This window comes from Natator depressus, chromosome 13 (genome assembly GCF_965152275.1).
Source record: "Natator depressus isolate rNatDep1 chromosome 13, rNatDep2.hap1, whole genome shotgun sequence".
Classification (NCBI taxonomy): domain Eukaryota; kingdom Metazoa; phylum Chordata; order Testudines; family Cheloniidae; genus Natator; species Natator depressus.
The window spans coordinates 485,088-499,219 of record NC_134246.1 but is presented as its reverse complement, the minus strand read 5'-3'; the positions used below and the strand labels follow the sequence as shown (position 1 = coordinate 499,219).

Genomic DNA, 14,132 nt, shown 5'->3' with positions numbered 1-14,132 from the left:
TGGAAGCTAAACACAGCAGGGGCTGAGCCTACAACGGAAGGTGGGCACCCAACCTGGTACCAGCAGCCCCTGCCCAGTGAGCCCGTAGATACAGGGGGCAGTAATGATCCCACAGGCCTCCAGGCTGTAAGACAATAGCTTAGCTAAACTAATCATGTCACAAGGCACAAGACTTAGCCTACGCAAGTAACCAAGAGTAACCCTAGAACACAGAGTATCCCACGGTAACGTGCCGCAAGGACTACGCTGCTGACAGGTACCCACAAGGGGCAGGTTTATCCCAGCCTGAGGTAGCTTTAGTTAGAGACATCGGCAGATGTTCAACAACGCGAGTGTCGTGGTAGCTAATGGGTATATATGCTAATGAACTTGAGGTAAGGGGATTAATAACTTTTGGGAGAAGAACACCCCAGCATCAGTACAGTGAGGAACTACAAATACGGGGAAGGGGCTGAGCCCCTCCTGAATATGTATTAGGCCTGGCAGCGTCACAAAGACATATTGTAACAGATGTATCCCACCCGCGTGTCTGGGATGCCAGGATGATGACCACTGGGGATGGTGCTGATAGTGAGGAGAACTAACATGTTAGCTTGTTCTGCAAGGGGCGGCTCAGCTCGTTTTGTGCTCTCTCTGCCTTTCTGGCTGGGCTGGAGAGCTTGTAACTTTGCTAACGATGTTAATAAAAGTGTGAGTGTTGTGACCATGTACGTCCGGGTTCCCAATTAAATAGGAATTCTGATAATACTGCGCCTGATCTTGGGACGAGAACCAATCAAACCTCTGAATGTTAACTGGGAATTTTTAAGTAATCAATATAATTAATAGACCAGGCAACAGCAGCCAGGCACTGACAGATGCGGGAGGTGGAATCCCAGGGGTGGGGAGAGCTGGGAACGTACGTGCCGCAGACACAGCCAGAGGCAAGGAGACATGGCAAGAAATATCAGTCTCAGTATGATCCTAAGCAGCAGCAGACCCCACCTCCAGCAAGGCCTGGGGCCTCCTCCCCAGTGCCTGAGAGCAGCAGAGACCGGCATGTATGGAGGATAGCTGGGGCAGAACTGGGCAAACCTCAGACGGGGGCAGGGGGTTGGCACCCAGCTCAGCCCACTCCCATTGCACAGGCTCATGGGCGAGCCCACGTGCTTCTCCAGCTCGCCATCAGCACTGAGAATTTACTCAATTGTTTCCCTAAACTGCTTTATTTATTTTCCCCCTTGGCTCCAGTTGCTGGAATCCCTGGATTTATGACAAGTGATTTTGTGCTGGACAAGACTCTAATTTGACAGCTCAGGGTAATGGAAGGGAGCAGGGGCTGCCAGCTCCTCACCCCCATCACCTTGTGCTCAGTGCGGGTGCAGGGCACCTACCTATGGGGGACAGCTCGGCCACGCTGCCTATGTAGGGCCCCTCCAGGAAACGGGGCTCGCTGTCGTTGATGTCCTGCACCTTGATGATGAACTCAGACTCAGGCTCCAGCAGCTGGTTGGTCTGGCGGTCCCGGGCCTGTGCCCGCAGCGTGTAGAACGTCTTCTGCTCCCGGTCCAGGCGCTCGGTGGCATGGATGTCGCCTGTGACCTCATCAATGAGGAAGATGGTTCCTGCGCCCTCCCCGGAGATGGTGTACTTGATGGACCCGTCCCCCTCATCTGAGTCCGAGTGGATCTGCAGAGGAAGGACAGAGGGTGAGGGTTGGTGCTGAGAGAGGGCAACTGAGCCAGCTGGAGCCACAGCCGCCACTCCTGCTGCGAGAGCCAAGACATTGAGGAGACCCCTGGCAAGAGAGGGCCCATGGAGTGGGAGGGGCTAAAGCAGGGGTCTGGGGTGGGGAGGGCAGGCAGAGCAGGGGCTCGGTGCTGCATGGTTTTCACTGCCAAGAGTTAGTCCAGATCGGCCTGTTCCTCTTGGAAGGGAACAGCAAGCGATGTGCTCGTCCTGTGCTGGGACCTGGAAGACCTGGGTTCAATTCCTGGCTCTGCCACTGCTTTGCTGTGTGACCTTAGGCCTGTCACCAGATCTCTGCCCCACTCCCTTCTAACACGAAGCTGAGAATAATTCTGTGCAGCTCAGACCACCCCCATCACACGGGCCAGAGCAGCCCTCAAAGACAGAGTGATTGACAGTACAGGAGTGTCACGGAGTGCCCGGGCGATGCTCTGGAACTGCTCCCCATGAAGCCAGTCAGGACTCTGGGGCAGTCGCCTTCCGGTGAGCAGCCTGTCCGCAGGGCAAACAGCTCACACGGCTTCCACCTTCCTGGGTCTGACCTCGGAGCATTCAGCATCCTCTGCCCCTCCGTGTGCTTCCCACAGCGAGACCGCTCAGGCGGGGCTCCTGGGGAAGCCAGAGGGTCCTGCACCCCAACTTCGCAGTCAGACGGGACTCTCAGCCAGCCAGTAAAACAGAGGTTTATTAGACGACAGGAACATGGTCTAAAACAGAGCTTGCAGGTGCAGAGAACAGGACCCCTCAGCTGGGTCCATTTTGGAGGGCAGTGAGCCAGACAACCACGTCTGCCCTTCACTCCATGTCCTAGCCAGCCCCAAACTGAAACTCCCTCCAGCCCCCCCTCCTCTGGGCTTTGTTCCTTTCCCAGGCCAGGAGGTCACCTGATTCCTTTGTTCTCCAACCCTTTAGCTCTCACCTTGCAGGGGGGAAGGGTCCAGGCCATCAGTTGCCAGGAAACAGGGTGTCGGCCATTCTCTGTGTCCAGACCCCTGCACACACCTGCCCTCTAGGGCTCTGCAGTGATCATACACCCTTACCCCACCACCTAGATACTTAAGAACTGCATAAGGGAAATTGAGGCACCCCCACAATATTCGGAGGAACCATTAAGAACAGTCCCACTTCGTCACATCTCTCCCCCCTTCGAGATCGAACTGAGCGGGGTCACTTTTAGGCGGTGACCTGGGGAAGTTCGAAGCCACCAACGTTCCCATGGATGCCCCAGCGTCTCTGCCATTCCTTGGTAGGAGTTACACCAGGCCCTTCCAGTTTCACGCCCTCCCTTAGGTCGGGGGTGGTCGATAGCACTCGCAGGCCGCATGTGGGAAGGTTTCTGCGGCCCGCCCTTTGGCCACCCCAAAACCCCAGGGGGTCAAACTTGGATTGGGTCTTCTCCCCAACAAGCTGGCCAAACACAGCCACTTGGTTATAGGACTGTTTAAGTTTCTTAACAGCTTTCACTCCATCTGAGACCTTCTCAAAGCTATCCACACTGGGTCTTTCAACAGGACAGTCAGTGGATCCATTCACAACAGAAAATTTCTGGCTGTTAGGAACTGAAACTTTCTTGATTAAATCACTTTCACACCCTTCAGTTGCAGTAAACTGCTTGCAAAGACTCCATGAGGATTCCTTTCCCTAGGGCTTTTCTATGCAACAATTCACCCCTCCCAGAAATTCTGCTCTTACCCTCTTTACCTAGGGCTTGCTCTAGAGGAACACGTTCCTGAGCAACAACAGACTCTTTCTGGGTCTCCCTTACATCCAGAATTACCTATGGCCCGTCCGGTGGATTCCTACACAATCCCCTTTCAGGCAAACTGACAGACTTCCTAGATAAATGGTCAGAAGCCTTCTCCTTCCCTTTGCCACACACAAGTTCAGGAATCTTTTCCTTCTTGCTACAGGTTTCCACACCCTCCATAGGTAACACAATCACATCACCTTCACGCTCTCCTTGTGCCCTGGCTAGGATCTCACCCTGATTAGACAGAGTTGCGACACCCTTTCCCAACCACACACGAGCAACAGGCAAAATACAAGCACCAGAATTGTCTGGTCTCTGGGATTTTACATAGACACTAACTGGATGCGACCTAGTTACAGGGCCATTCTCCTGAGCAGACACAAACTTAGGACCATTCCCTTCCTGGGCTTTAGCTGAATCCAGAACCAGCTCTGAGACAACTGCACTACCCTCAACCATCACAGGCTGCAAGGCCCCTTCTGTCTGCTCCACAAACCAAGAAGAGCCGGACACACTTTCTCCTTTACCAGACACACAGCTTGGGATCTCATTCCCCTTGTCCCAGCACACAAGGCTGATCACAGACACCTGCTTGGAGATCAGGGTAGCTCCCTCCACAGGCAAGTCAATACCTCTGACAGGCACAGGCACGTTTCCTTCACTGTCCCAATTCTCCACCCAGCTAACAGGTAAGGTCCAGGGACACTCATCTTCCACTCTCCTCGCCTTCCTCGCCTTCCCACCCTGCTGACTAGACAAAGCCATCAGATCACAAGGCTGCCTAGGCTCATCCAAACTTTCCTTACCAAGCACCTTGCCACTCCCCACAGATCCCCTCCCCTGCCTGTGTCTCCCCCCACTCAGCTGGGGTCTCAGCTCCCCCTGTGCTCAGCGCTGCCCTTGCTGTGCCAGTGGGGGTAGGCAGCGAGCTCGCTGCTTTCCTCACTGCATCAGAGCCAGCGTGAGCCCCCTCTCCGGAGTGCAAGGGCGCAGGGAGCATCTCTCTGTCCCACCCAGCCCCAGGGGTCTGCTTACAGGCAGGCAGGTAGCCTGAGCCTAGCGGCTCCTCCCTGCTGCCAGCCAGGTCATCTGCATTTTCACTGACCATTTCCCTCTCCACCGATTGGTTCCCTGGATTCAAATTCAAACCCTTGGCCGTTACAGGAGCAGGGCCTGGATCCTGTCCCAAAGAGACACAGTCACCCCACAACAGGGTCTCGCAGCCGATATCCTGGAGAACCCCAACAACCAGCCAGCCCCACCCCTCCTGGGTCTGCACAGGGATCTGGGCCATAGGCAGGGCGAGGGGCTTCGTCCCTGGGACCCTCACCCAGCTCACACAGCCCCTCAACCTCTGAGGCTGCACCACCCAGGGCCTGACAACAGTTCTCTCTGTCCCAGGATCTCGCCACCCCAGGAATGTCTCCCCATTGACCATCACCTTCCGCTCCCACTGGGGGTCCGAGGGGCCTGGCCCCAGGAAACTCCACACAGACATATAGGTTGGGGTCAGGAATGGGAGCCTGTCCACCTCCCCACCCATCTGGCCGACAGAGTCTATGGCCTTGGGACCCAGCAAGGGAGCTAGACACCGGGGCTTTTCCGCAGGGTCCCCCTGGTTCAAATCTCCAGCCTGCTCAAAGGCAGTGAGGTGGGCATCCACATCCCCCCCCCCTTAACCAGGGGCAGCAATTTAGTCTCGAGGTTCCCTGCGGAACTGGCCCCCCGGGGTCTATCCCCACTCACCCCGGGGAGGTTCCCTAGGCCTCTCCGCTCCCCCACCGCCAGTTCATGCTGCTGCTGCTTCTGCAGCTCTTTCTCGGGCTCTCGCTGTCTCTCACAGTCCTCTTGCTCTCTCGGACTCAGCTCCAATCCCGTCCATCTCCGATCCCCGGATGGGGAACCCGATCGTGAAGACCCTCGTCTGGTCGGGGACAGGAGTCTTGGGGATGCCTGGCTACTACTCCAGCTGCTCCCAGATCCTGCTATAGCCCCATTTGGGTCAGGAATCTGTCCCTTAGAGCGGTCATCCTCCTCCAGCTGCACGATTAACTGTGCTTTGGTGAACTTTCCAATGCTCAACCCTCTCTTTTTGCACAGGGTTACAATGTCCTTCTTAAGAAGACGGTGACAGACCATCACTCCACTCTTCCCAAGTTGTTGTGGACTCACAGGCCTGTGTGCTCGCAGCTCCCCACGGTTTCCAGGGAGAACCCCTAGTGTGCCAGCCCTTCTCGAGGTCACCACCTCTTTGCCAGGGTCGAGCTGCAGACTCCTCCGCCCCTGGGACCGCTCGCTGCAGTCCCCCGGGGGACCCTGTTACTGCAAAAGTCCTTTTCTCTGGTCACACAATCCTAGGGGTTAACCGCCCCCTGAAACCGTCTCTCTCTGAATCTTCAGCACGCCTAGTCCCCATCAATCCCCCTTTGTTTTACTGCTCCCCAGTCACTTACTGCAGGAAGCGCCATCCACGGGGTGCAGTAGATCCCACCGCTGCCACCAGTTGTCACGGAGTGCCCGGGCGATGCTCTGGAACTGCTCCCCATGAAGCCAGTCAGGACTCTGGGGCAGTCGCCTTCCGGTGAGCAGCCTGTCCGCAGGGCAAACAGCTCACACGGCTTCCACCTTCCTGGGTCTGACCTCGGAGCATTCAGCATCCTCTGCCCCTCCGTGTGCTTCCCACAGCGAGACCGCTCAGGCGGGGCTCCTGGGGAAGCCAGAGGGTCCTGCACCCCAACTTCGCAGTCAGACGGGACTCTCAGCCAGCCAGTAAAACAGAGGTTTATTAGACGACAGGAACATGGTCTAAAACAGAGCTTGCAGGTGCAGAGAACAGGACCCCTCAGCTGGGTCCATTTTGGAGGGCAGTGAGCCAGACAACCACGTCTGCCCTTCACTCCATGTCCTAGCCAGCCCCAAACTGAAACTCCCTCCAGCCCCCCCTCCTCTGGGCTTTGTTCCTTTCCCAGGCCAGGAGGTCACCTGATTCCTTTGTTCTCCAACCCTTTAGCTCTCACCTTGCAGGGGGGAAGGGTCCAGGCCATCAGTTGCCAGGAAACAGGGTGTCGGCCATTCTCTGTGTCCAGACCCCTGCACACACCTGCCCTCTAGGGCTCTGCAGTGATCATACACCCTTACCCCACCACCTAGATACTTAAGAACTGCATAAGGGAAATTGAGGCACCCCCACAATATTCGGAGGAACCATTAAGAACAGTCCCACTTCGTCACAAGGAGACACAATGTGAACAAAGCCAATGCGTGTGAGGCTTCGACATCCACAAGGCCAGCATCGAGTTACTGCATGCAGCACTGTGAAACCCGCTCTGTGATGTGTGTAAACACCAGCTCACTGCCCTTCCAAACCCGAGCCAGCTGCCACACTACTCTGGTGTGCATGCTCTGGCCCTCGATACCAGCAGCTGCCAGCCCTTCCACATGGTGACAGCTTCATGCCCACCCAGCATCCTGGCAGGGATATGAGCCCTGAATTCAGCACCAGAAACAGCCCCTCAGGAAAGCAGCTTTTGTAGCCAACAATTTCCTCTTCGTTTTCTAATTAAGATGCTATTTGGAATGAGGGAGCGAAAGGGTAAACAGCAGCTCCCTTTGCCCTGCAGCCACCTGGAATCCAGGCCAGGCGTCCGGAGATAATTTTATTGGTGGCATTAAACTGAGTTATGAGGTTTTTACAATCCAGCCACTTATGAGAAATCTATTAACAGTAACTGGACAGGCAGAATGCATCTCTGAGGAGAGCAGCGCGGGCATTAATTGGGGCAATCCATAATGGACAGGCCCCCAGAAAGGTTTCATCAGACGCATTCATTTACTCCCCACAATTTCTGCTGAGAATCAGCAAAGTTGCCAAAAAAAGAGCTGTCCATTAATCGGCTAATGAAATATGAAAATGTTTATGGGCCATTCAATCTTCCAAACTGCAGTTCTATAATCCACCTTAAAGACATACAGTTCCACCAGCAAGAATTTATACCAGGACCTGCCTCTTTTTATGATGCCTTCATTATATTTATCTTGTTAGATACAGTTTATATATTTATTTCGTGAGTAAGATGCCCACACATTGGACAATTCAATGTTCTTTCCATGCTAGTCATATATTATTGCCTATGTCAAATACACACTCCCACCCTGCATTGCCAGGAAATATACTCACCTGCCCAGCATCACCCAGAAAATACACCCACCTGCCCAGCATTGCCTGGGAAATACACCTGACCAAACAACATCATGCAGGAAATACAGCCACCTGCCTGGTATCACCTAGGAATTACCCCTGCGTGACTGGCAATACCTGGAAAATACACCCCTGCCAAGCCATCCTAGGAAACACCGACTCACCTGGCCCCACTTGAGAAACACACCCAGACACCCCTTTGCAGCTGGCTGCCCTAACAGCAGGGTTCTGGCCCCACATCCCTTCTCAGGCCCCTAATGGCTCCACACCAGGTTTGTTTGACTCAGTAACACCCATTCTTGGGGCTGGTTCATTACAAAACTCTCGTGCAAACAGTCCCGAACGGAAATCCCCAGACAGCCCACTGATCACTCCAGTGCACATTGTCCTTACAATCCCATGACAGCCAGTCCATCGACAGAGCACATACCACACTCCAGCACCTTCCACCCCACCCGGGGTCTTCGTCGGTCCTCTCCTGTCCTGCCATGACAGCCACCCCAAAGCCCCTCCAGCTGAAGCGCAACCCCGCTCTTCCTAACAGGAGCCCCCACAGCCTCTCCACAGGGAGGGCATACTCACTTTCCCTCACTTCATAGAATCATACAATATCAGGGATGGAAGGGACCTCAGGAGGTCATTGAGTCCAACCCCCTGCTCAAAGCAGGACCAATCCCCAACTAAATCATCCCAGCCAGGGCTTTCTCAAGCCTGACCTTAAAAACCTCTAAGGAAGGAGATTCCACCACCTCCCTAGGGAACCCATTCCAGTGCTTCACCACCCTCCTAGTGAAAAAGTTTTTCCTAATATCCAACCAAAACCTCTCCCCCACTGCAACTTGAGACCATTACTCCTTGTTCTGTCATCTGCTGCCACTGAAAACAGTCCAGATCCATCCTCTTTGGAACCCCCCTTCAGGTAGTTGAAAGCAGCTATCAAATCCCCCCTCATTCTTCTCTTCCGCAGACTAAACAATCCCAGTTCCCTCAGCCTCTCCTCATAAGTCATGAGTTCCAGTCCCCTAATCATTTTTGTTGCCCTCCACTGAACTTTTTCCAATTTTTCCACATCCTTCTTGTAGTGTGGGGCCCAAAACTGGACACAGTACTCAAGATGAGGCCTCACCAATGTCGAATAGAGGGGAATGATCACGTCCGTCGATCTGCTGGCAATGCCCCTACTTATACAGCCCAAAATGCCATTAGCCTTCTTGGCAACAAGGGCACACTGGTGACTCATATCCAGCTTCTCATCCACTGTAACCCCTAGGTCCTTTTCTGCAGAACTGCTGCCGAGCCATTCGGTCCCTAGTCTGTAGCGGTGCATGGGATTCTTCCATCCGAAGGGCAGGACTCTGCACTTGTCCTTCTTGAACCTCATCAGATTTCTTTTGGCCCAATCCTCTAATTTGTCTAGGTCCTCTGTATCCTATCCCTACCCTCCAGCGAATCTACCTCTCCTCCCAGTTTAGTGTCATCTGCAAACTTGCTGAGGGTGCAATCCACACCATCCTCCAGATCATTAATGAAGATATTGAACAAAACCGGCCCCAGGACCAACCCTTGGGGCACTCCACTTGATACCGGCTGCCAACTAGACATGGAGCCATTGATCACTACCCGTTGAGCCTGACGATCTAGCCAGCTTTCTATCCACCTTATAGTCCATTCATCCAGCCCATACTTCTTTAAACTTTAACTTTTTCCTTTGAGGTTTTTAAGGTCAGGCTTGACAAATCCCTGGCTGGGATGATTTAGTTGGGGATTGGTCCTGCTTTGAGCAGGGGGTTGGACTTGATGACCTCCTGAGGTCCCTTCCAACCCTGATATTCTATGATTCTACGAACTTGCTGGCAAGAATACTGTGGGAGACCGTATCAAAAGCTTTGCTAAGGTCAAGGAATAACACGTCCACTGCTTTCCCCTCATCCACAGAGCCAGTTATCTCGTCATAGAAGGCAATTAGATTAGTCAGGCATGACTTGCCCTTGGTGAATCCATGCTGGCCGTTCCTGATCACTTTCTTCTCCAAGTGCTTCAGAATTGATTCCTTGAGGACCTGCTCCATGATTTTTCCAGGAACTGAGGTGAGGCTGACTGGCCTGTAGTTCCCCTGATCTTCCTCCTTCCCTTTTTAAAAGATGGGCACTACATTAGCCTTTTTCCAGTCATCCAGGACCTCCCCCGATCGCCATGAGTTTTCAAAGATAATGGCCAACAGCTCTGCAATCACATCCGCCAACTCCTTTAGCACTCTTGGATGCTGCGCATCCGGCCCCATGGACTTGTGCTCGTCCAGCTTTCCTAAATAGTCCCGAACCACTTCTTTCTCCACAGAGGGCTGGTCACCTCCTCCCCATGCTGTGCTGCCCAGTGCAGCAGTCTGGGAGCTGACCTTGCTCGTGAAGACAGAGGCAAAAAAGCATTGAGTACATTAGCTTTTTCCACACCCTCTGTCACTTCCCCAGTTCTGCTATCCTCTCACCTTACACCAGCCAGAGGTGGGCCCTCCCACTGTTCTCTTGGCCCTCAGCCCTCTTCGGCCCTCTGGCTCCAGCTCTCCTTCATGGAGACCTCGGAGGGTAAGCCCATCCACTGTTCCTGTCTACAGCTCTCTCTAGCCCCAGGCTCCCCAGCTTGGATGTCAGTAGGCAACTCCCTCTGCTGACCTTCAGCCCCCTCCAGCCCTAACACTCCAGTGTGGGAAGGTTAGCCAGCATACCCCTCTGCTGCTCTTCAGCTTTCTCCACAGAACATCAGCGTCCGTCCGTCCCTCCTCCCTCTGACTCTCCCTGATCCTTTCTAGCCCCAGGTGCTTCACACCCTCTCAACTGGCCAAGCGGGAGTGCCTGCTCTGACACAGGGCACAGGACCTGCTTCATTTAAAGAGGCCAGCCACCCTGGACATACCCTTCCTGTTGCCTGGGCAATATCCCAGCCCTGCGGGGATTGCAGCCGTAAGGTTGTCATCCAGCTGGTTCGCACAGGAACGACCCTGCCTGCTCTGCATCACATCCTTCTGCCCCATGTCAACTCTTGCCAGAGACTGAAACACCACGGCAGGGACTGTATCCGTTCCATAAAGTGCAGAAGCCACATACACAAATGCATTTCTCTGCTCATAACAACAGCGACAAGACTCATGATTAATTATCAGCCAGGAGATAAACCTGCCCGTCCAGGCCCTTTGCCCAGCAAACAGTCCAAACTCGCAGCATATCCCTGCTCCACGTTTGCTTAACACTGACTCCATGCTCAGAGCAGATGCCAGCAGCCCTGAAACCTGGAAAACCAGGAAGGAAAACGGAGCCCGCACTCTGGGGACTGGAAAGATAGATTTACAAGGGAAGATTAATGAGCTAAATCTGCATCACTTGGCTAAACAACAACTAACGGGGGAGTAGGATAACCGTCTGCAGGTGTCTGAGGGGATACAGCAAGGAGGGTTGGAGAAGGAGCAGGGGGTGCTTTGGGTGTGAAAGTGAGTCTGCATTTACACCCCTAACCTGGTGTACAATCACCAATATTATATGCACCAGCACAGGGTTTGGGCACGCACATGGCCAGTCAGACCTCAGAGCAGTTCTGAAACCTGGGCCACAATATGTATATGCAGGTTTTTAAAGCACAAAAATGCAACAGTCTGATTTCTCGGGCTCTCTCTCTGAGAGTCAGTGAACTTGGCACACAGCACTAACCTGAGCTCTGACACCTGCAGCAGCTGCCCCCGGATCATTTGCCCCATGGGGCATGTCTACACTACAAATAAACACCTGCACCCGGCCCATGTCAGCTGACTCAGGCCCGGGGCTCTTGCAGTGTAGACGTTTGGTCCTAAGCTGAAGCCAGGGCTCTGGGACTGATTAAACAGCCCTGTGGCCCGAACCCCGCAAGCTCATGTTAACTGACAGGCCAGGCACGGGTGTTTAATTGCAGTGTTGACGTACCCTGCTGCATTTGGCTTCTTACCGTCCATTTAAATGTTGGGATGGATTTTGGTGATCCGTCCTGTTCACAGGGGTGAGAGGTGAATGGCATCAGCGTGGAGGCAGGTTTGGGTTAGCATCTTCTGCATAGCTCTACCACTGCACCCTAGCCCTACCACCGGCTCCTACGGCATTCCCAGAGCCCCTCACATCCTGCAAACCCCCTCCAGATTGAGCTGCCACACCCCCAGCTGTTGCAGTGTGATCCCCCACCCACCCAGAGTTCTGCCAAGGCACCACAGTCCCGGTCTTTGCCCCCATCCCCACCCCAGCTCTGCCAATACATCCGGTTCTGCAGTGATACACACTATTGCTCGTTCCTGGCCTGCCCCCCCCCTTGCCACCACAGACCCACCAGCACAGAAACTAAATACGGTGACAAGCTGCAGGGTGGCTCTGGTGAGTGGTGTCACAGAGACAAACTCCCTGCCCTGTGCTGTGGCCAGTGCACACCTGCCCCAAACGTCCCCAAGGCCTCTCCAGGAGTACATGACCAATGGGCAAAGCCAGCCTCTCCCAAGCCAATCTGGAGAACAAACCTTGTACTGGGTCTGCTTTGTAGATGGCTCAAGAGTGGCTGTGACAGTGCAGACAGCCAGAGGGTGCAGAGTTTGACAGTGCCAAGAGCCAAAGGAGCAGAGACAGCAGCCATCCCACAGCGCAGATAGCCACAGGGACAACCACAGTTTCCCTCCTATGGCCAGTCCTCCAGAGACCCCACTGGCCTGGATCCCATCTCAGCTGTGCCAGGGTAAATCAGGAGTCAATGGAGTTACTCCAGACTTACACCGGGGTGAGATCAGAATATGCATCTGCATCATTAACCCCTGAAACCTGCCCCTTCCTGGGACAACAGGCCTCTCCGTGCTTCGTCCCAACTTCTTGGCACACCAGGAGCAGGTGAATCCAGGGCAAACATAATCCCAGCATCTCCAGAGCACAGCTGGGAGGCTCTCTCTCACCAGCCCATAATTTAAAATAAAGCAGCAGCTCCGGAGCAGGGGGCAATGACCCCTTCCCTCCTGGGCATGCTCTTCACCCAGGATGGGGGAAGGAAGCCCCACATTCAGCCACGGAGTCACTCCTTATTCCTGGTGATGAGGTGTGTCTGGGCAATGCTGGGAAAAGGGCCTCTTAGAAAAGACGAAAATCTTTCATCTGTTCAGTTTGTTAAAAAGGGAAATTATTTCCCTGCTCTAAAGGGCTAACACTGGGATTTTACAAGGCCATTAATTACTGCCTGCTAATTAAATCAAAATTAAATGTGAATAGAGGTGCATTTTCCTTATTAAAATGATTAAAAAGCAAGCACAGATACACAAATAAAAACTACTTTGGGACTGAAAAATAAAGAAAATCAAATAAAAACTGGCCATAATGAAGGCATGATCTGTGTTTGCTCCAGCTCATAAAGCCTTAGTTCATCAATTTTCTTTAAATATTAGCAACTTAATTAAATCTGCTTTTTTCCCTTTAATCCCCTTTTATCTAAAATAGATCTGTCCACATGCAGAAGTTTGTAACTAGCGCTGACCCCATAATTCTCCTTAAAAAACCCAAAGAAATCCACATCAAACTGACAGCAGCCTCGGGGGAAATTACAGTTCCGAAAAAGGATTAGCAAGAGAATCCATCTTGTACAGAAATGTTATTGGCCCTCAGACGAGCACATGTAGGGGTGTGGGAGGCTAGCCAAGCCTTTCCCAGCTGGTGGCACTGCTGGGAACTGTGTAGGTGCCTCCTAGAGGGAGCTACCAGCAGCTCCCATACCTGCCAGTCCCCGCCACACGTTCTCCAGGGAGAAGTGCAGGAACACTGACCATGGGAGGCTCATAGCTGCTCCATAACGGAGCAGCGCTATGGAGCAGTTAAAACACCAGCAGCAGGCAGAGACTGTAACTGGTTTCATTCTCCCCAGCCTCTCCTGGCAGGGGCACTGTGGGGAGCAGGGCAGGAGTGCAGGCTGCGGGAGCAGCTCCTGGCTACTCCAGCCCCAGCCTGGACAGCAGCTGTAGGGGAGAGCAGACCTTTGAGAGGGATATTTACAGGGAACTGTTCTCTGTGTGGCCTGGCTGTTCACTCCGGGCTGGCAGGTGATGTGGAAAGGGGATGTAAAATGGGCCAGTTTTAGGTTCCTGAGTTCATTTTGGAAATGAGGCTGTTGCTAGGCTACCTCTGGAATTCGACAAGGCCTGATGCTTCAAGTCGCTCTCCAGGGGAGTTGTCAATTAACTGTAACTGTATCCAGCATCTTCATGGAGGAGCAAGGCTTCCTGAGCGTCTGCAAAAACGGGCACAGAGGATTGTTTAAAACTCAACTGGAGCCTCACCTGTGATCCTGTCCACGTGGCATCCCCCCAGACTCACAGCCCTGAAGCATACGTGCCCCAAGCACAGCCAAGCCATTAGAACCGACTCACAGCACGCTCCTCTGCCCAGCTGACACAGGGGATCACCCCCAACACAGTCC

General features: G+C 53.6%; 1 protein-coding gene across 7 annotated transcripts in view; it reads right to left on the bottom strand.

The window, feature by feature from the left end:
• Positions 1–14,132, bottom strand: part of CDH22 (cadherin 22) — a 201,429-nt gene that overhangs the window by 122,461 nt on the left and 64,836 nt on the right. For 6 of the 7 annotated variants that reach the window (XM_074969688.1, XM_074969690.1, XM_074969687.1 and 3 more), the window contains one exon: positions 1,374–1,668. The exons of the other annotated variant lie outside the window; for it this stretch is intronic. In XM_074969688.1, the coding sequence (XP_074825789.1) occupies positions 1,374–1,668 (295 nt within the window). The remainder of the gene's footprint in view (positions 1–1,373; positions 1,669–14,132) is intronic. 7 annotated transcript variants of the gene reach the window in all.